The 23,715-nt window shown below is 38.1% G+C and overlaps 1 protein-coding gene across 11 annotated transcripts in view; it reads left to right on the top strand.

The window, feature by feature from the left end:
* Positions 1-23,715, top strand: part of Vps13 (vacuolar protein sorting 13C) — a 1,483,510-nt gene that overhangs the window by 1,411,479 nt on the left and 48,316 nt on the right. For all 11 annotated transcript variants that reach the window (XM_076210284.1, XM_076210280.1, XM_076210283.1 and 8 more), the window contains 2 exons: positions 5,162-5,276; positions 20,261-20,398. In XM_076210284.1, the coding sequence (XP_076066399.1) occupies positions 5,162-5,276; positions 20,261-20,398 (253 nt within the window). The remainder of the gene's footprint in view (positions 1-5,161; positions 5,277-20,260; positions 20,399-23,715) is intronic.

The following is a 23,715-nucleotide window of genomic DNA, read 5'->3' as shown; positions in this document are numbered from 1 at the left end:
AATTTCGACAAGTCCTCATAATCGTTGGTAGGCGGGAAAATGACAATGAGGCTCTCCTCCAGTCCCCTGTGTGTAGCCAGAGGCTTGTCATAGGCGTCATGAAGTCTGCGGAGAACATTGTCATACGCGCCATCGTTATACACAGGGTGGCCGATCAATTTCTTTGCTTTACCTCTAAGGGAGCTGATAAGTGTTGAATTTTTCTCCATCTGTATACCTGGGGTTGTCATGAATCACTGTTTTGAAAACACTCCACCCGAGTAAAAGAAAATGAGTAATACATCAGTGACTTTATATTTTATAATGTGAGTGATGCAAATTACATATAGCGGTCCATGTGTGCAAGAATTTGAGTCATACTGAAGTGGTTAACAGGGAGGTAGGCAATTCAAGGCATAGACCCACTACTACCCATTTTGCTCCCATCCACCACCCTTGTTTCACTCTTATCTTAGTTCATCATTAATGGTCATCCCTGTGTCCTGCCCACAGCCTGGGTCAGAAGTAATGCAGCAAGACACAGCACATACACAATAGGGCAGCTTCACTTACACAGTGACTCCCCCATCCTGTCCCATCATGTGGAAAAAATCCTTTCTGGCTATATCAAAATATTACCCATACACAACCATTCTCCATTCACCCCTATCCCCTTGCCTTCTCTCCTCCCTGCTCAATAGACATTACCCTCTTGCTCAAAGCCCTTTTATTAACCCTATCTGCCAGCTCCCTCTTCACCCCTGCTCTCCTCCTCACCTCCTATTTTCCCACTCTCACCAACCTTTTAACCCCTACCATACTTCTCAGACACTTTATCTCACACTCATTTAAATTTCCTTCCTGACCTTTAAATTCCAAGTCTCCACCCCATACAGTGTTGTAGGTACAATCAATCCTTCATATAACCTCTTTGCATCCATTCCTAGATGCTTGTTTCTCATGACACTTTTCAATCCCCCAAGACATTTATTTGCTTCTCACAATCTACAGTTTACATCCACCCAACACCCTTTCCTGCCACATGCAACCCCAAACATCTAAAACTATCCATTTCCTCCAGCCTCACTCATTTAAGACTTACTTCAAACTTTCTACCATCCTCTCCCTTTGTACATCTCGTCATCCTACTTTAACACACATTTACCTTCAACTCTCTCCTATTGCATACCTTCCCAAACTCAATCACTGCCTGAATCCCTCCTCTGGCCCTGGCACAAATGCATTGTCATCTGGAAACAACAATTACATATATATGCAATACCACCTAGTGCTTTCATCTCTACCCTGTCACAAGCCTTTTCCAAGTCCATAAAGGCTCAAAAATCATCCTTACCCTTTGTCATAGCCTTCTAACAAATCTGCCATACCAAAAAAAATCTATTCTACACATCCTCTACTTTTCCTAAAACCACACTGTCACCAATTACTCCCTCTGTTCTCCTAATCCTCTCATTACTTTACTCCTGGCCAAAATCTCGTGAGCAGCATTAGCTGCCAGACGTATGATGTTGCGTCATAATACTCGCATTATAAAAAATAAAGTCACCACTGTATCAATCGTTCTCTCTTTCACCCGTGAATTTTGATAACCATAGAAAATATGATGAAGCCAGTTTACAGAGTATGGGGGTCACGCAGGTACAACTACAATAAATATAATCAAGAAGCCGATATGGCAGCCTCGCATACCCACTTGCTCCTCATGACACCTATGTAGGCATCACTGTATGGAAGGGTTAAAACCCTCTTATAAGCCTTCCCAACTGCACTCAACAAACTAATCCTTCTGAAACTACTACAATCACATTTGTCACCTTTTCCTTTGTAAAATGTATCTATAAAGGTGCTCTTCCAGTCCCCCAGCACTCTCTCCTACATAGGACACACACTGAACCTCACTATCCAATCCATTATAACTTTAATTATCTTTTTCAGACACTGCATGACACCCATCCAACCTAGGTGCCTTACCAGCTCTCATAATTTTTAAAGCTCCCTGTACCTTATCTTTTCTTATATATCTTTCGTTTTCCTCTCCCATATCCATAATTTTCTTAGCACATCACTCAGCCACAATTGATTCCTTCCTATTCTCCACATTCAACAGCTCTCGAAATACTTTACACATCTTCCCATTACCATCTTCACTTACATTAACATCTTTCTATCTGCACCTTTTACATTTTCCTCTGGCTGACTCACCCCCTTCCTCTCTTAAATTGCTTTCAAACCATCTTTTTATTCTTTTCAAAAATTTCTGTCATACTCCTACCCCATTTTATATCTGCTATCCTCTTTTCTTTCATTATCTTATGTTTTGCTTCTCTTCTTTTTTCCTTTTACCTCTCATATGCTTCCTGAGTTCTGCTTGGCATCCAACCCCTAAATGCTCATTTGTTCTATTCTACTATCATCTTTACTTTATCAATCCATCACTTACTACCCTTCCTACTATTCCCTCCCATCCTCCTTGTTCCACATACCATCTTTGCACATCTTGTCACTTCCTCCTTGAAATGCACCCATTCTTCTTCCACTCCCTCTTCTCTCTCCTTCACTTCTCACATTTCTCTCAGCTTCTGGTACTCCTATTCCTTTTCTTTACAAAGGGATTACAAAGGCAGACCATGCCGACAGGAGACCTTTTGGTCCATATCTAGGTCGGATGCAAAAAAAAAATCATAATAAAACAATAGATAAAAACTATAATAATGTAAATAACAAATAAAATACATAAATAAATGCATAGGTATAGTGAAATAATAAACAAACAGGTAAATAGTAAATAATATTAAATTGACATATAACTAATAATAAATGAAAATCAGACAGACAAATGATAACGAAACAAAAACAAATAATATAAAATAAATTATAATCATTACAGCATCTTGCTTAGGTGTTTATCTAAATGATTCTTAAAGCTTCGAACTGAACTACATTGCACTACCTGTGCAGGAAGTTTATTCTATTCATTAACTACATGGTTGGCAAAGTTGTTTCTCATCTAGATTGTTTACTTTAAACATTTCTCTACCATCCACTCTTTTCCTTGCTCTCCACCTATCCTCCACTCTCAACTTATCACCAGAAAATGTTCTGAAATCTCCCCCCCCACTCTCTCCTTTTAGAACATGGGCATCTAGAACTTATCCTATCCTTCCTCTGGATATCACTGTATAGTCCATTAGTCCATTAATACTTTATCAACCACCTTTCCACCCACTACCCTTTCCCATGTGTACTTAAGCTTGACTTTCCTCTTAAACACTGTGTTAGCTATCATCACCTCTTTCTAAACACATCTCTACATGCTCCACTATGATTTTTACTGGGCACTCCAGACTTCCTGATCAATCCATCTGTTAGTTCAACCTCTACATTGAGATCTTCCAATATCACTACATTGATATTCCTCTCAGAACTTTTTGAGCACTCATTTAAATCTATCCAAATAGCCTCCTTTTCTTCTACAGTCTTCTCACTGCCAGACACTATGCATTTACAAAAATCCATCCCAGTTTTACCTTCATCTACATTAACCATGAAGATATAGTATTTCCTTCCATTCCACCATGTGCTTTCCTATCTCATCACTTACCAACAGAACCACCCCTACCTTCCTCACCCCCTCATCACTCCTGACGTCCCACCATACTCCCAAACACAAAGTCACCCCTCCTTTTCAACTTCATTTCACATAGTGATAACATATCCATCTTCCTTTTCACAAACATACTGCCTGTTTCTTTTCTTTTACTCTCACTTGTATCACACACATTTAATGACCCAATTTTTATAGTTCTGGTTTGAAATCTCCCAGACCTTCCTAGTTCCATCCCTCTTCCCCTTTGTTGTCCTTTACGACAAGCATGTGAAATACAGTAGTAGAATTCTTTCCTCCCCCTACCACAGGGGACAGAGGCAAAAAGAAAAATATACTTAAGAAGTGGTACAGGACAGTTTTAAGAAGGAACAGTACAAAAGTAGCATCATTCCTTTAGGAGTGACGATTTTATTATAATCTAGACAAAATTGTGTGTAGCTCTAGTCCAAAGGGATGCCCCAAAACAATTCTTAAAGCATGTGCTGCATACTAATGTGTAATTGATGCTACAAAATAACATTCAGTCGATATCCCAGATGCATAACTACCTGGAATAGCTTAGGTGGCAATATGACCTAAGCTATAACAATATGTGGATTTGAATCTAGGTATGATAATTAGGGAATTTGGAGATGGAGCCCAAGTTGGAGCCATATATGAATTTGAAGCTTGGTATGATATAATTGTAATCAAAGAGACAGGGGCACACAAGCATTGTTCCTTTCCTGTAATACTTCAGTTAGATAAATACATGCACATTTAGAATATGCACTCCCATATATCTCCAAAAATAGAAACTGTTGACTGTTGTGGGTATTGTATTACTGTGGGATTGTTTCTCAGTAACCAGCTAAAAGTAGCAGGAGGAGAAGAATTGTCTGTTGTCAATTGTCCTGATGTGTAAAGGTGGGGGAAATACAGCTGAAGGAAATGGAGAGAGCTATCGCCCACTCTGGAGACCAGTTGTCAGCCTCTTAGGGCTGAACTTCCAGAAGGACATGAGTGCATTCATGTATTTTAAAGATGGGTATAAGGGAGAAGACTTTCTGTGATTTTCATCTTGCAGGACTAACACTGGCAGATATCCATCATAAGTCCATATAGGAGATATATAAAGAGGGTGCCAGAAAGGAGGGATAGTAAAAGATAAAAGTAATTGGCATTCCTTTTGAGGAGTCATAAACTTCCAGTCTAAAAAAAATGTTGCATTAGTGGTTCCTGAAGCCTTGACTGCAATACCTTATTGCAAACTCTGTCACCCCATCCATTAACATTTCTTTTTTGTATATTAACACAATTGAGAAATAATTTTGTGTCCCATGCCTTTCATGTTTTGGATAAACAACCTTTTCACTCCTGTTTTGCATGATAGAAAATTATTGTTGATTTATGAGGTCTGCACCAGGTAATGTTTTAAAATGATCCTAGAAATATGAATTATGTTTCTAGCTTTTAGTTCTCCTTGAAACTATATCTTATATTTTCTGTTTTGATTTGCACTTTTTTTTCTAGACATAATTTCACTGAATTTTATTCTAATCTTATCTACCACAGAGCAACTGAGAGCAGTGAGGAAGTAACTCACCTTCGTCACCCACGTCTGATTCAACAAGATGGCATTGTAAGGCCTTATGACTCTCATGCTGCACAAGGACTGAAGCTGCTAAGGGTAGGTTATATGAATGTTGTACTTGCATGGTAAAACTCCACCATAATTAATAGTTACAGTATGCAAGTGTGATTTATCTTGGTAGCATTGTACAAAAAAAGAAAATAGTATTTCCTAAAGAATTGGTGCGGCTGAGTTGCATTTATTAATACTAAGGTCTGATTGAATGTATGTTGGAGACAGGTGAGATGATGTGAGTTTCCTCATAACTGCTGTTTAAAGTGTCCTAGTCCTGTGTTCCTTCCATAGCAAAATGCAGTTTCACATGTAAAGGACTGCCTACAGTACAGTAGTCTTGAGCAAGTGCCCATGTCCATTCATGTATCCACACTACTTGTTGATATTGGTCAGTGATGATTTATTTGTTATATCAATACCATATATATACACACAAATCAACTTCATAGATATAATAATAATTCCAAAAATTGTAAATGGTTATTATAATGGTGTTTGCTCAGACCTATTCACACTGTTTCATAAAAAAATTACCATGTTACAACTGAATTGCAGCTGGAGGTTGAGGAAATAGAGCCAAGGAATGAATCACACAGGTATGGGAGACTCAGTTTTAGGAAAGCAGATTACTTAGGGTTGAGAAAATTCTTTGAAGAAACAAACTGAGAGGAATTCATGAATACCACAGAAATAAAGAGGATATAGGAAGTCTTTCTTGACATTTGCAACCTAGGAGTGAACAAATTTGTGCCAAAGACTAGAGAAAGGAAGAAGCAAAAACAGGATTGGTTTAACGAAATGTGTGAGATTGCTAAAAAACGTCAGGGATGTGGCTTGGGGAAAACAGACAAAAAAGCAAGAAAACAAAAGAAGCTTAGAAACAAGGTAGGAAAGACTATTCCAGAATTCTCAGGAAGGAAGAAAGCAATTTTGAAAAAGGTGTAGTAGAAAAGTGCAAAGATGAGCCAAAATTGTTTTACAGGTTCATAAATACAAAATTGAGACACATGGAAGAAATCACCAAGTTGATGGTAGATGATGAGGTCTCTGAAGAGGCCTCAGATTAGGCAGAAATAATGAATGGAGGTTTCAAATTGGTCTTTACAAAAGAGCTCAACTTTTTGGAGAAAAATGAGGGGAGCAAAAAACCAGTGGGAGTGAACATGAGGAGACGTCCTAGGATGAGGTGGATGGATGGGGTGAAGGGGGCTTTGGGGAAGAGGGGAATGTCTGTTGAGGAAGGACGGGAGAGGACAGAAGACGGGTGAATGGAGAATGGTTGTATATGGATGATGCTGTGATGCATGAGGTGGAATGGGTGGGGGGATGGGGGGTGAGGTAGTATGTGTGAGCAAAATTTGACGCAGCCCGAAGGGATTTCTCCCCGTCTTCTTTTCTGCATGAGGGGACAGAGAGGGGGGTCACCGATTTAATGAAGTGGCCTTGCTGTGGATGTGCTGTGTCTTGCAACACTGCTTCTGACCCAGGGCAGTGGACAAGGTGCAGGGATGACCCGTCATCCAGGAGGTGCTAAGATAAGAGGGAGGGTGGAGGGGTGTGGAGTGTATTCAGGGATGGAATGGGTGGGAATGATTTTATGCCTTTTTCTTTTTGGCTACCTCCCTTGTAAGGAAGAAAAATCCTTGGTATATGTATGTAAAAAACCAGGTTTAGCAGATATATATTTAGACGTGAGAGAAGTGCTCAATCTCTTTGGATCATTGGATGTGACAAAAGCTTCAGGATCTCAAACTGGGTACTTAAAAAATGTAGGGAACAACTAACAGACAAGATCCACAGTCTTATCAAATGCTCATTGAAAGAAGGCATTGTGCCACTTGATTGGAAAAGGGCAAATGTGGTGCCAATTCACAAAGATGGAAACAAAAAACACCACTAAATTATAGGCCAGTATCACTAACTAGCACAATATTGAAATTATATGAAAAATTGATGGACCAAATATCTTGAAAAGATAAACATTCTGACAGTCACTTTGGTTTTCGATCTGGAAGGTCATGTGTTTTTACCTAGTTGTATTACATGGGAAGGTGAGCTATGCTCGTGGTGACCCATCTTTGTATCTTGCAACATCTAGTTTGTTCTTAAATTCTTATATGGTGTTTGCACACACTATTGTTTTGTCCAATGTGTCTTTGGTGATTACTCCTAGGTACTTTTCAGAACCAACTTTCTTTACTTCCTTTGTATTGATTTTATATTGTCCTGATATTCTTTTTTTTTTTTTACTTTTTCCAAATTCCATTATACTACATTTCTTAATGTTGAAGTACATTTCCCACTTCTGACTCCATTCCCAGACCTTGTCCAGGTCACTCTGTAGGGATTCACAATCTTTTTTCTGTACTTACTTTCTTTAGTAGTTTTACATCATCTGCAAAGAAGTTCATGTAACATTCTACACCATCCATGTCATTTACATACTGTATATGGCAAACATTATTGGAGCAAGTACTGAACCCTGTGGGACTCCACTTATTATTTCTTTCTTGTGGGACTCCACTTATTTTTCTCCCATGCAAGAAATCTTCCATCCATTTTAAGTTTTCTGTATATACCTCCTGTTGTTTTTAGTTTTTAATATTTTTTTTGTGTGGTACTTTATCAAACACCTTTTATAAGTCCAAGAAAGCACAGTTTGCCCATCTGTCCCTCTCTTGCATTATATCTATTAACTTCAATAGAAACAGATAAACTTTATGGCATATGATCTTCCCTGTCTAAAACCAAATTGTTTTTGATTTAGTATATTGTTCTCCAAATGTTTAGTCCATCTACTTAGGGTTAAGAACCTTTTATGTTTTTACTTTAGAGTGATATGCTGTAAGAAAGAGAGGAGTGGGTGGATTGTGTGTACCTGGACCTAGAGAAAAACATTTGATAAAATACCTCATAGTTGGTTTATGTGGAAATTGGAGCATATTGGAGGACTGAGAAGCAAACTACTAAAATGTATGAAAGACTTTTTGAAGGAAAGATACATTAGGACAGTAGTAAAGGACAAGATGTCAGACTGGAGAGCAGTAATGAGTGGAGTTCCACAAGGGTCAGTGTTTGCACCAATAATGTATTTTTTTTTTCTGTTAATGACATGATGGAAGGAACAATGAGCTATGCCAACATGTTTACAGATTATGCAAAAATCATGAGAAGAGTGAAAAATGAGGATGGTAGAATATTGCAAAAAAAATCTAGATACTATTTTTGCATGGGGCCAAGAATGAGAAATAAAGTTTAATACCAAAAAATGCAAAGTATTGGAAATGAGCAATAGTGACAAAAGGCCATCCTTAAACTATTCCTTGGGAAATGAACACATTACAAAAACAAAAGAGGGGAAAGACTTGGGAGTGTTGATAAAAGGCAGTCTGTCACCTGACAGACATATCAGCAGGATTGTGGGAGACATTTGGACTACTACAGAAGATTAAAGTGGCATTCCAATATGTGGATGAAGAGATTATTAAAAAACTCATTGAAACCCTGATATGTCCAAGACTGGAATATGCATCAGCAGTATGGTCTCCACACAGAGTGAATGATATAGGCAAAATTGAGAGAATACAAAGGGCAGCAACCAAACTGGTCCCCATCCTGATAGATAAACCATATGAGGAAAGGCCAAAAGTACTGGGTCTACCAACTTTGAAAGATTGAAGAGAAAGAGGTGACATTATTACAGTGTTCAGATGACAAAAGGGGATAGATTGCATTGGTAGAGGAGATATCCTGATTAAAGATGGGAGGGCTTTAAGAGATCATGGAAGTAAATTAAGAAATACCACATGTCTAAAGGATGTGAAGAAATATAGTTTTCCATATAGATGTATAAATAATAATATAGAGCAAGGTATAAATAAAAAACAAAATGATAATGTAAGACATGATATTGAAACTCAAAATGTGTCAAAAAGAAATAATCACTAGTTTCTTAAAACCATGTGCTTTAATGCTCGTAGTATTAGGAACAAATTTCAAGAAATACAGGCGTATGTCAAAAGCGAAAATCTCTATATGATAGGAATAACCAAGACATGGTTAAATGGTACAGAGTTCGAAGCTGAATTTAATATTACGGGATTTAAACACTTTCATCAGGATAGAAACCACAAGAAAGGTGGAGGTGTTCCATTGTATGTTAAAAACAATGTTCATGCTTGTGTTTTAGAGAAAAAGAAACATGATGCATTTGATAGTTTGTGGGTTGAGTTAACCCAAACAAATGGACAAAAAATGAATGAAGGTGTAATATATAGGCCAAAGACATTATCATTAGCTGACGACAAACTGTTATTTCAAGAACTGTCTAGTTTCTGCAACCGGGATTTATTGATAATGGGTGATTTCAATTTTACTGACATTGATTGGATGACCCTTGAACATGGCCAAATATGTAGTCGCTTGATTGATTTTCTTGGTGACAATTACTTAATTCAGCATGTAAAAGAGCCCACAAGATATGGAAACTTACTTGATCTATTGATCACTAGCCGCAAAAGCATGGTAACTGATGTAGAAGTCGGTGAAACTGTTGCAAATAGCGATCACAACTTAGTTAGATTCAAACTCCTAAAAAATTTTAGAATAGATACTTGTGTTTCTAAAATACCCGATTTCAGTAAAGCTCAGTTCATAGGACTACATCAGGAGCTTCAGCTTACAGATTGGGAGGCAAAATTAAGCAAAAGACCTGTAGATCAGATGTGGGAAATATTTCAAAATATGCTCACTAAGATGATTCATACTTACATTCCTTTTAAGGACAGACGTCCCCCAAATCAGGCTCGCCCAAAGTGGCTCGACAAAGAAACTGAAAAAAGTATTGCTAAAAAGAGACAGGCTTATAAGAAGTATAACTGCTCGGGTGCATCTAATGACTATGAAAGTTATGTATCAATACAGTTTTAAAAAAGACAATAAAAAAAAGAAAACGACAATACAAAATGAACATCGCTGATAAATCCAAAGAGAATCCCAAAGAATTCTATAGTTACATTAGAGGTAAAAAGGTTGTTAGGAATCACATTGGTCCACTATTATCTGCTGATGGTCAGCTTGAATATTCAAATGAAGGAATGTGTAATATTTTAAACAATTATTTTAGCTCAGTATTTGTAAACAAAACACCTCAAAGTGAACTCCAAACTGAAACCTGTGAAAAGTCTAGGGTAAACTTACTATTGTAAATATAACAAAAAATGAAAAGGTGTATAGATAAACTCAAAGTTAATAAAACACCAGGGCCTGACGGTTGGCATCCAAGAATCTTAAAGGAAATGAAAAATGAGGTTGTTGTTCCATTAGAAATTATTTTCAAGAAATCCATCATATCCAGAGATGTCCCAAGAGTGGAAGCTAGCTAACTTTACTCCCATATTCAAAAAAGGTGACAAAAAGAATCCAAATAACTATAGGCCTATAATTTTGACTTCAATTGTAGGAAAAATTATGGAAACTATCATCAGAGATGCTATCGAACATCATTTAGAAAGTAACCATTTGATAAATGATAGCCAGCATGGTTTCAGACGGAAATGTTCTTGCATGACTAACTTACTCGAATCCTACAACACAGTTATCACGAATTATGACAAAAGAAACAATATAGATTTAATATATCTAGACTTTGCAAAAGCTTTCGATACTGTGCCACACGAAAGACTACTAAATTAGCTTCGCACGGAATAAGTGGTAGCCTATTAAGTTGGACTAGTAATTGGTTGAATGATTGAAAACCGAGATTTGTTTTAAATGGAAAAACTTCTAGATGGAAAAATGTTACTAGTGGTGTTCCTCAGGGTTCCATTCTTGGGTCACTTCTATTCATAGTATATATAAATGGTATAGACCATGGACTAAAATCTATTGTTTCCAAATTTGCTGATGATACAAAACTGTGCGGAATGGCAAATGATCACTTAACCCCTTCCATACGGTGCCGCACACGTAGGCGTCATGGGGAGCGAGTGTATTCGCGAGGCTGCCATATCGGCGTCTTGATTATATTTATTATAGTTGCCCCTCCATAATGACATTCTTTCTAATTCTTTTGTAATCGCATTTTCTATGGTTATCAAAATTCACGGGTGAAGAGAGAACGATCGATATAAGCGGTGACTATATTTTATGATGCGAGTATTATTACGACATGTCGTACGGCTGGCATTGGCTGCTGCCACCGAGATCTAAGTCCATGACGCCTACGTGTGCGGCACCGTATGGAAGGGGTTAAATCAAGTAGATATTCAAGAAGATTTAGATAAATTACAGCAATGGCCTGAAAAATGGCTAATGAAATTTAACACAAGTTTATGCAAGGTAATGCACATAGGTAAAAATAACAGTAAGTACGATTACAAGTTATTTGGAAATTCGTTAACAAAAGTGGATAGTAAAAAAGATCTCGGCATAATTATCAGTAACGATCTCAAATCAACCAAGCAGTGTGTTTCAGCCTCTGAGAAAGCAAATAAGATTCTAGGACTGTGCGATCTTTTGATTTTAAAAGTCCATCACGCATCAACAAGCTATATAAATCGTTAATTTGTCCACATTTGGAATATGCTGTTTCCATATGGTCACCGAATCTCATACTGGAAAAAGTACAATGGCGAGCCACAAAAATGATTCCAAATATCAAAAATAAATCATACGAAAATTGACTAAAACATATGAATCTGTTTTCCCTAAAATGCGTAGACTCAGAGGTGACTTCATACAGGTCTTTTACCTCTTCACGCCGGGCCAAAATCTCGCAGGCAGAATTAGCTGCCAGATGTGCGATGTTGCATCATAATACTCGCATTATGAATAATAAAGTAACCCCTGTAATGCTCGTTCTCTTTCACCCATGAATTTTGATAACCATAGAAAATATGATGAAGCCAGTTTACAAAGTATGGGGGTCATGCAGGTACAATTACAATAAATATAATCAAGATGCCGATATGGCAGCCTTGCTTACCCACTTGCTCCTCATGACGCCTACGTAGGCGTTACCGTATGGAAGGGGTTAAAATTCTAAAGGGAATTGACAATGTCAAAAGTGACAAAATTTTCACATTGAATGAGAATCAGACAAGAAACAGTGGTCTCAAACTGTCCGGAAATAGATTCAATTTGGAAATAGGTAGAAACAACTTTGCCAACCATGTAGTTAATGAATGGAATAAACTTCCTGCACAGGTAGTGCAATGTAGTTCAGTTCAAAGCTTTAAGAATCATTTAGATAAACTCCTAAGAAAGATGCTGTAATGATTATAATTTATTTTGTATTATTTGTTTTGTCATCATTTGTCTGTTTGATTTTCATTTATTATTAGTTATATGTTAATTTATTATTATTTATTATTTACCTGTTTGTTTATTATTTAACTATACCTATGCATTTATTTATGTATTTTATTTGTTATTTACATCATTATAATTTTTATTAATTTATTTTTTTTTTTTTCATCCGACCTAGATATGGACCAAAAGGTCTCCTGTTGGCATGCTCTGCCTTTGTAATCCTTTGTAATAGCATATAAGGTGATATAGCCCAAGCTCAAACAATATATAAGTTCAAATCTAAATATGATAATTGGAAATCAAAGATATAGATTTAATTGTAACTGTACATTAATTTGAGTCTAACTAAAATATGTTAGAAAATTAGTGAATAGGATATAGTACCCAATGAGCAATGTTTCTATCCTGCATACTACAATTAGGTAAATACTCTCATGTAGACAAACCCACAACTGCCATATACTCTCATTACGAGATGCTGTCCAACCAGTGTACCACTTATAAGTGCTGACAATAATACATTAGGAAGTAGTGAAGGATAACATGTCAGGATGGAGAGCAGTAAAAGGTGAAGTTCCACAAAGTTCAGTGCCAGTACAGGCTATGTCATGTTTGCAGATGATGCAAAAATAATGAGAATAGTGAAACATGAGGAGAACTGTTAGTTGTTGCAAAAAGATCTAGATATATTTGCATGGAACCAAGAATGGAGAATTAATTTCAATACCAAAAATTGCAAAGTATAGAAAATGGGCAATAGCTCAGAAAGACCATATTTGAGCTCTTCCTAGGGAAGTAAATAAATTATAAAAGTAAAAAAGGAGAAAGATTTGGGAGTGTTGATAAAGAATAAGCTATCACTTGACAAAAATATCAGTAAGATTGTGAGAGATGTTTGGACTTATGGAGAACATTAAAGTGGCTTTTCATTATATGGATGAAATGATGAAGGGCCTGCTGGACTTGGTGTCACCACCAAGGCTCCAAGTGATCAATTGATGGTTGAGAATCCAGTCCAAAATCTCCCACCTGGTCTCTGGGATGTGCCAGTCACTCTACTTTTGTATTTTTCTCTCCCAAACTACCAGTTATTTTTCCCACTTATTTTCCATATTTTTCATATAAGGAGGGCAGTACACTGGTACCTGGTCTTCCTCATCTCCCATTAGTAGGTAACATAGAGACCAACCAAGGCCCATCATTTGCCCCACATGCGGGTAGAGGTTGTGTAGATCAGATCTTTGTGGGAAGACAAATATGTGAGAAAGCTATAGGAAAGGGGAAGGATGTTTTTTGGGCTTTTATGGATCTGGAAAAGGCTTACGATAGGGTTGACAGAAAGGCACTGTGGGAGGTTATGCAGATATATGGGATAGGAGGAAAGCTTCTAGGAGCTGTCAAGAGTTTTTATGAGAGTAGTAGAGCTTGTGTCAGGATTAGAAATGGAGAGAGTGAGTGGTTCGAGGTAAAGGTGGGACTTCACCAATGATGCGTTATGTCACCCTGGTTTTTCAACTTATACATGGATGGAGTGGTGCGAGAGGTAAATGTAAGGGTAGTGGGTCAGGGATTGGAGATGGTTAAAGAAAATGGAGAAAATTGGGAGGTGAGCCAGCTATTGTTTGCGGACGACACTGCGCTTGTGGCAGGATCGGAGGAGGGATTGAGGAAGTTGGTGACAGAGTTTGGGAGAGTATGTGATAGAAGAAAGCTAAAGATAAATGTGGGTAAAAGTAAGGTGATGAGATGTACAAGGGGTGAAAGTGGCAGTAGACTGGAAGTGAACATTAAGGGAGAGCGACTGGAGGAAGTGGATAGTTTTAGATATTTGGGTGCAAATGTGACAGGAAAAGGTGGAGTGAAGGTGGAGGTAGAATGTAGATTGAGAGAAGCGAGTAAATGCCTTGGTGGATTAAAGAGTGTAATGAGGAATAGACATTTGGGAATGGATGCTAAGAGGAGACTGTATGAAGGAGTGATTGTGCCAACAGCACTATATGGGGCAGAAACATGGAACATAAGAGAGGAAGAGAGAAGGAGTTTGAATGTGTTTGAGATGAGGTGTCTGAGAAGTATGATGGGGGTTACTAGGCTAGATAGAGTGAGAAATGAGGAGGTGAGGAGGAGAACAGGGGTGGAAAAGGAGTTGGGAGATAGGGTTGATGAAAGAGTATTAGGATGGTTTGGACACATGGAAAGAATGAGTGAAGAAAGACTAGTAAAAGAGGTATGTAAGGCAGATGTGGAGGGAGTGAACATGAGGGGGCGTCAAAGGATGAGATGGATGGATGGGGTGAAGGGGGCTTTGGGGAAGAGGGAAATGTCTGTTGAGGACAGAAGACAGGGGTGAATGAAGAATGGTTGTATATGGATGATGTTGTGATGCATGAGGTGGAATGGGCGGAGGGGGATGGGGGGTGAGGTAGCATGTGTGAGCAAAATTTGACGCAGCCCGAAGGGATTTCTCCCTGTCTTCTCCTTTTATGCATGGGGGGGGGGGGCGGAGAGGGGGGGGGTCGCCGATTTAATGAAGTGGCCTTGCTGTGGATGTGCTGTGTCTTGCGACACTGCTTCTGACCAAGGGCAGTGGACAAGGTGCAGGGATGACCCGTCATCTGGGAGGTGCTAAGATAAGAGGGAGGGTGGAGGGGTGTGGAGTGTATTCAGGGATGGAATGGGTGGGAATGGTTTTATGCCTTTTCCTTTTTCTACCTCCCTTGTAAGGGGGAAGGAGCCTCGGTATATGTATGTATGTAGATCTTTTTCAGATCTCACTTTCTTTATCTCCTTAGTTCCAATTTTACATTGTCCTGATATTCTAGTTTTCACTTTTTCCGAACTCCATTATGCTACACTTCTCAATGTTGAAGTCCACTTCCCATTTTTGACTCCATTTCCAAACATTATTCAGGTCTTCCTGTAGTGGTTTGCAATCCGTTTTGGTTTTTACATTCCTCAACAATTTAGCGTCATCTGCAAAGAAGTTCATGTAACATTCCACATCATCATCCAGGTCATTCACATAAACAGCAAACATTATTGGAGCCAATACAAATCTTTGCACAACTCCACTAATCACCTCCTTCTAACCTGAATATTTTTCTCTGTGTAGTAGTCTCATCTTTCTACCATTCAGGAAGTCTTCCATCCAGTTTAGCTGGTTGTCTTATATCCCTCCTATAGTTTCCAGTTTTTTAAAATAATTTTTTGTGTGGTACCTTGTCAAAAGCTTTTTGTAAGTCCAAGAAAGCACAATCAGCCCATCCATCCCTTTCTTGTATTATATCTTAGTCTTGAGTAAAAACAGATTAGATTTGTGGTACATGATCTTCCTTGTCCAAACCTAAATTGTCTTGGGTTTATAATATTATTTTCCTCCAGGTGTTTTACCCATCTATTCTTAATAATTTTCTCACAAATTTTGGCTACAGTGCTTGTTAGTGAGACCGGTCTATAGTTAGTTGGTTCTTCCTTGTTTCCTCCTTTTTATATATTGGTACAATGTTAGCATTTTTCCAGTCTTTTGGTATTTTTCCTTCTTCAAGTGAGCAACTTATTATGTTATATATTTTGTCCATTAGTTCTTCTTTACATTCTTTTAGAATCCAATTTGCAATTCCATCCGGGCCATGCAATTTCCTAACATCAAGGTTTGTTAAACATTCCATTATTTCTTTTTGTGTTATCATTATTTTGCTCATGGGGGGAGATCGCACTTCACTTCCTTCATCCCAAGAACCACATTCATTTATGATCCCATAGCTTAGTTACTTCTCACCTCACCATACACCAGGTAGGGCGATGCCCTGTCAGCGATGATGCCTCACGAAGTCCCTCCACAAGTCCCTATCAGCATACAGCTGCACACTCTCCACCTCATCCATAGTTCTTCCTCTTGACTCTATGGCTTGTCTGATACCGTCTCTCCATCTCTTCCTGGGTCTTCCTGTTGGACGCTTTCCTTGTGGCTGCCACTGGTAGTATTTTAATGGGTACTGATGCTCATTCATCCTCATGACGTGGCCAAACCATCTTGATTGGCTTTTCTCCACATATTCTAATATTGGCTCTATTTCCAGCTCTCTTCTTATTTCTTCATTTCTTATTCTGTCACACCTTGTTACACCTTTTATTATTCGCAGTACTCTCATCTCTGCTGCTTGTATCTTACTTTTCAGCCTTTCTGTCAATGTCCATGTTTCTGACCCATATGTTAGAACTGGTCTTAAAATATTTTTGTAAATTGTTATCTTCACCTGCTTGGGTATAAGTTTTTCTCGCATCAATGGATATAGCGTTCTTAAATTATTTGTATGGCACTGTATTCTATTTAATATTTCTTTTTCCATTTGACACCTTTCATCTATCTTTACTCCTAGGTATTTTAATTCTTCAACTAATTTCAGTTTTTCACCTTCCAACCATATTTCTATCTCTTCTTTTTGCCTTGCGACCATCATTACTTCTGTTTTATTTATGTTTATTTTCATTTTCACTCTTTTCAATGCACTGTTCCAAGCAGTTAATGCATTTTGAAGTTCAATGGGGTTGTTTGCAACCAGTGCAATATCATCTGCGTATGCCAATGTAATAACTTTCTCTCCAGATCTCAAATTTTTCATACATTTGTCCATAAAAAGTACAAAAAGCAATGGGGATATAACCCCACCTTGTCTTACTCCAGAATTTACATCAAACCAGTTATCCTCGCGAGTTTGTGTTCTTACAGCGCTGGTACATTTACTATATAGACTTTTGATTGCTCTAACAAGTAATCTATCTACACCATATATAGGGTCTTCCAATGTATCACAAATCATCTTCCTTGGTAGCCTGTCAAAGGCTTTTTCTAAGTCAACAAAAGCTATACACACTGGTTGATCCCATTCCCATCTCTTCTCCATCAGCATTTTCAAGGAGAAAATTGCATCTGTTGTACCTCTCTCAGGTCTAAATCCATACTGTCCCTCCTCTAATTTTTCTTCTACCGTCGCTCTTAACCTTCTTTCAAGTATTCTTTCATATATCTTCTCCACATGTGATAATAAGGATATTCCTCTCCAATTTTTGCATTCTGACTTGTCGCCTTTCTTTGGTACTTTACATATAATGGCTTTCCCCCAATCCTCTGGTACTCTACCTTCACACCAAGCTATATTGAAAATTCTCGTTAGCCACGCGACTGTGTTTTCATTTCCTTTTAGCAGCTCTACAGGTATGCCATCGCATCCAGGACTTTTTCCATTTTTCATTTTACTGATGGCAACTCTAGTTTCTTCGATAGATATTTCGTGGTAGTAGTTTAGTCTCAGGCTGGTGTTTTCACACTCATCGTCTAATTCCTGAGGATTCAATAATTCTGAGAAATATTCTCTCCACCTTTCATCTACTTCGTTCTCATCTGTTAGTAACACTCCATCTTTATTCTTAATTGTATTTACTACTGTTTCTTCGCCCCTTTTATAACTCTTCGCCAAACTATATATGAGCTTCCTAGTTCCCAGCAGATCCTCTTCAAGCTCTTTTCCCAATTTCTTCCAAGAATCTCTCTTGGCTCTTGCTTTTACTGTCTCTGCTTCGTTTCTTGCTGTTTCGTATTCCAATCTATTTTCTGGGGTCCGTCTTCTCATCCATCTTCTAAAAGACTGACTCTTCTTTTTAACAACATCCCGGACTTCATCCGTCCACCATATAGTTTTCTTTTTTCTTCCACCACTAATTTTCTTGGCCTCCAGGACCTCTTTTGCTATTTTTGTAATTTTATCCTTCATGCCTATCCATTCTTCTTCAATGTCTCTGGTTTCTTCCGGCTTGCTCAGATATACTTCTGAAAACTTTTCCTTATATAATCTTGCCTTTTCTGGTTCTTTTAGATTCTCTAATTTAATTCTTTCTCTGACTAGTTTTTTCATTGGCTTTGGCTTCCTAATGTTTAGTTTCGCAAGAACTAAACGATGATCCGAGTCAAAGGAAACCGATGGTATGCTCTTGACATCTTTGAAAAGTTTCTTGTTAGTTGTTAACATAAAGTCAATCAGTGATTTTTCAGTATATTCACCAGTTACGCTATTCCACCGATACCAGCTCCATTTATGACTTTCTCTATGCTGGTAAAAGGTATTCATCACAGACATGCTATTACCTATGCAGAAATCTATCAGTCTTTCTCCTTCATCATTTCTTTCTCCAACACCATGTGCACCGATGACGTATTCTATATTATTCCTCTGTCTTCCTACATGTGCATTCATGTCTCCCATGACAACTTTGATAATATTTCCACATGAATCCAGGGTACTTTGTAGTTTTGTATAGTATTCTACTTTTTCTTCTTGAGGCCTTCCCTGGTGAGGTGCATATACCTGCACAAAAGTTATTCTTTCTGCATCTACTTTTATTGTTATTGCTAGAATTCTTTCATTAATATAAAAAATGTTCTCTACTTTTTCTGCAATAGTTGGTGTTAGAATAAAAGCCACCCCGTATTTTCTTTCATTATCCATTCCTTTGAAAATTAGCTGGTAGTTGTTGTGAATTACTTTTGTTCCCTCTCCAAGAAGTCTGGTTTCACATATTCCCATTATTTCAATGTTTCTGTCAGTCATCATGTCTACGACTTCTTCCAACTTATCATTCATTGTAGTGGCATTGATGGTTGCTATTCGTGTATTCTTTAAAGAAGGTCCAGTGTCATTTCGTGATCGTTGCCGTGTGGTCCATCCAGTCCGAGGCATCATCTGTGTTACTTGAGCTGTATAGTAAGGCCACCGGCTAGCTAGGCCTGTCGTGGTTTACCGCTGTCGTTAGCGTTACCCAGGGAGCACTACGTGGAAGTTACTAATAAATAGAAAATCATAGATATGTTACAAACATTACAAAAGTATTAAGAATGATAACAGTATGCACCAAAGCCATCATAATAGAACACATTGCCCCAAGAATCAAAATATTTCCCATAAAAAATTACAAAAAATTATAGACACTCAGTTCAATTCAAGATTCACCCTTGTCATTATATATATATATATATATATATATATATATATATATATATATATATATATATATATATATATATATATAAAAACAGGAGGTTATACAAGTATCTACAACAACCATCCACTTGCACCACACGTCCATAAAAAAAAAAAAAAATGGATCACAACACAAGTACTGCAAGACTATCAAACACCCTTCTCATCAAAACCTTCCAGACATTAACTCCACAGAAGAATCCCTCCCTAGAGAAGCAAGAACGATGTTTGCATGACAGCATTCAGGTCATCATCCAGCTTTGAGACAGTACCAACAGAGAATAGGTCTAGCCCCTGAAACATATGAAGACAATGAACACCTCATATAATATATCCCCATCCTAGCTATACCCAGACAACAACGCAATATTCTTTTGAGTGGCTTATGGGCCAATCTAATGGCTGTTGCTGATTACCTGGGAGCCATGTGGTTTCCTGCAAGAGAGACCTGTGGCAATGAATTGATTGGTTGACCAAAATAAGACACATCCATGTCACTTTCTCTTACTTTTATTGTCTTTCATAATTATATTTCAAACTGTTCATGTTTCCTCTCTGTTTTCTTTCCTCTCTTCTTCTGTAACAGACTCTTTTTACAGGGTAAAATTAATTATTTGATTTTGACTAAAGCATATGCAGTATAGTAGGTTGAAGAAACTAATAATAATTGTTAATTGACAGGAGTTAGAGAAAGGACGATATGCAGAGACAGATGTTTATGTTGCTCACCTCCAACTGCAAGGAAACAATCGAATTCTTCTGGCAACAGACAAGAGGCTACTATATATATTTAAGAATGATCTCTTTGGCAACTGGAAGGTAAATATTCATGCATTTTGATTATGAATTAAATCTATACCTGAAAGGGGCCTGAAATGTGGTGGCCAAGGTAAAGTATGATTTTGTCTTGACTCTTCATGGGAGAAAAATTTGTAAAGAAGGAATCCTTAGTTATATCAGTCTGCTCCGTGTAGTCCCCTTGTATGAAATGCAGAGAAACACAGTGACAGTATTCTGGTCCCCCACCATGGGATGCTAAGGAAAAATTAAAAGTTCTAGTAATAGGAATGTTAAAAGAGAGATTTAAGAAGTGTAGTAGACTATGAGAGTAATTGTTATTGTTTCGTAGACTGTCCAGCAGACCAGTCCCATTTCCCTGAGGAATGCCACAGCTGGAATGAGGTCTTCTCACAAATCCTTTTAGAGTGTATATTGTGTTGTTGGCATGCATAATTGTGTACAATGCAGCCTTCCATATATGTTGTATAGCATAGGGTGAAGTGTTACATCCTGGACAGTTGTCTGCAATGTAATCATCCAACCTCTTCTGTTAGCTTAGAAAGGCTGGATGGTGGATGCATAGCAGTCTGGCCAGGTGGACTCTGTCCTTTTGGGGGAAAAAGGATTCAGAGGGATAGATATAGGGTCTAGCAATCAGCAATGTCTTTCAATTTGTTGATGGAGCACTGAGTAATATGATAATGGATATGCTTGTGGAGTCTGGTGGTTGTGGAGGAAGAGAAGAGAGTGTTTGTGTGTGATATAGGTGTTTCAGTGTTGTTTTGATGTTTCTTGGTGTGTGTAGGTGGTCTGCTGTGTAGTGTAGTGGGTGTACTATATTTGTGGAGGCTTTGGGAAGTGTTTTGTGTGCCTCTCATGTCAAGGTGATCTTTGACTTTGAGGACTTTTGTTTCATGGTGTAAATGATCTGTAGGTTTTGTATTTGTACAACCTGTAATTGTCTTAAGTGCTTTGATTTGTATGGTCTGTGGGGTATTGAGGTGTCTTAGTGAAATTAGGGTCCCATGCAGGGCTCACATAATTCATCGCTGAGCATAAACCATGTATAATGTAGTAATAGTTTCTTTGTTTTGTCCAAATGTTGTTCCTGCCATTGATTTAAACACATTAAGTCTAGGTGTGTATTTAGTCCCTATGTTTGTGATGTGTTGTTTGAATGACATGGATGCACTGTATGTTATGCCAAGAATCTTGGGTGTATGTGTGTGTGGTATGAGTGTTCTTGATATAGAGGTATGGTATGTATTTGTGTTCCACTGTCCATTTGGTGAGAAGTGCAGCTGTAGATTTGGTTGGTGCTATTTTGAGTCTGTAGTGAACCGGGTGTCAAATGTGTCAAGGTATAGTTGTAGTATTTTCGCAGCTTTGTCTGCATTGTGGCTTGTGCATGTAATTGTCATTTGCATAAGAAGTGATTTATATTTTAGAGGTATCGGGTGTGGGTAAATTGTGCATGTATAGATTAAAGAGTGTGGGGGATAGAACTGAGCCCTATGGTACTCTGTTCTTAAAGTTTCTGGTGTGCATTGATTGGTCATATGATGCATATGCATTTCTACCTGCCAGTTAATTGGCTAGGCATCTTTTGGTATTATGCATGTCTGTGTTATATATTCTGTGTGTGAGTTTGCAATGGGGGATGGCAGCAAAAGCTTTACTAATGTCTAGTGTTATGAGAAGTGTTCTGTCTGGGGGCTTATCTGAATTGCTGCCATCAAAAAGTCTCTGTGTGAGGTTGATCAGAAGAGTGGTTGTGGAGTGTAATGATCTAAAACTGTGTTGTGATTCAGCAAGGTGGATATGTGGTGTAACGAATTGTAGTTTGAAGCATTCTGTGACTTTGCAAGGGGTGCAAAGAAGTGTGATTGGGCAATGTGATACTGGAACTTTTGGGTCTTTGTTGGGTTTAGGGATGGTGATGATTTTCCTATGCCTCTAGATGTCAGGTATAGAGTTGTGTGAATAGCTGTAGTTGGCAATGTTGGTGAGTGTGTGTATGCCATGTGATCCAAGGTATTTTAGGTGGATGTTACTTATGTTGTCAGGCCCACTGGTGAAGTGCTTGAGGTTAGGGATTATATGTTTTATTTAGCTGTCTGAAGGTTATGTAGTCTGGGTCTGTGGGGAAGTCTTACGTTAAATGATTCGTCATTTGTCAGGGTGAGAGGTGAGATGACTTGTCCATGCAAAATAATTTATGAGTGTGTTTGCTTGTTGCCTGCTTGAGGGTAAGTTGATTGTTGTTGAGGTTATTGCTGTGTGAGAGTGTGCTGTGTTAATTTTGAATAGTGTAATGCTATTGTGTGTCTTGTACATTTTTCTGGTGTTGACAAATGTTTGCCAATTTTGTGTTTTTGTTCATGTAGTTTTTTGTTGATCTCAGTGTTGTGCTTGTATTTACCTAGTTGTATTTTGTGGGAAGAGGAGCTACATTTGTGGTGTCCCGCGTTTGTATCTCGCAGTGTCTAGTTTGGTTTTTGCGCACAATATTTTTTTGTCCAGTTTGTTCCAAGTGTCCACCACTCTATGTGGAAAACTGTTTTTCTTCAGATCTCTCCTCTAGCTATGTTTTTTTATTTTCTTTCCATGTCCTCTTATGTTTCTCTTGTCCCAGTTTAACAAGTCCTCTCTATCGAGTATTTCTGTGCCCTTCATGATTCTGTAGATGGTCAGTAGGTCACCTCTCTCTCTTCTTTGCTCCAGAATCTATAACTCCAGTTTAGCCAATCTCTCCTCATATGACAAGTTTGCAAGTGCAGGTACTATTTCTGTGGCTGCTCTCTGGATTCTTTCTCTTTTCTTTATATTCTTTTTGGTACTGGGTGACCACAGTGTCGCCGCATATTCTAGTCTAGGCCTTATCAGTGTGACCAATATTTTTTTCATCATTTCTTCGTTGAAATATGTAAATGCCACATTTATTGATCTTAGCAAGTGGTAAGATTCTCTGACAATTTTGTTTATCTGTTTATCATAGGACAAGTCGTTTCAGATAATTACACCCAAATCTTTTTCGGATCTCTCCTTCTTTACTTCCTTGGTTCTAATTTAATATTGTCCTGATATTCTGTTTTTGCCTTTTCCAAACTCCATTATGCTACTCTTGTTAATGTTGAGATCCACTTCCCATTTATGACTCCAGATACATACCTTATTCAGGTCTTCCTGCAGTGATTCGCAATCCTTTTCAGTTTATACTTTCCTTAACCACTTCCATACGGTGACGCCTACGTAGGCGGCATGAGGAGCAAGTGGGTACTCGATGATGCTGACGTCGGCATCTTGATTATATTTATTGTAGTCATACCTACGTAATATCCATTCTCTCTAAACTG

This window comes from Oratosquilla oratoria, chromosome 27 (genome assembly GCF_046742065.1).
Source record: "Oratosquilla oratoria isolate Oo_2021 chromosome 27, ASM4674206v1, whole genome shotgun sequence".
NCBI classification, from domain to species: Eukaryota; Metazoa; Arthropoda; class Malacostraca; order Stomatopoda; family Squillidae; genus Oratosquilla; species Oratosquilla oratoria.
The sequence above is the reverse complement of the archived record's forward strand: the minus strand, read 5'-3'. Positions and strand labels throughout refer to the sequence as shown.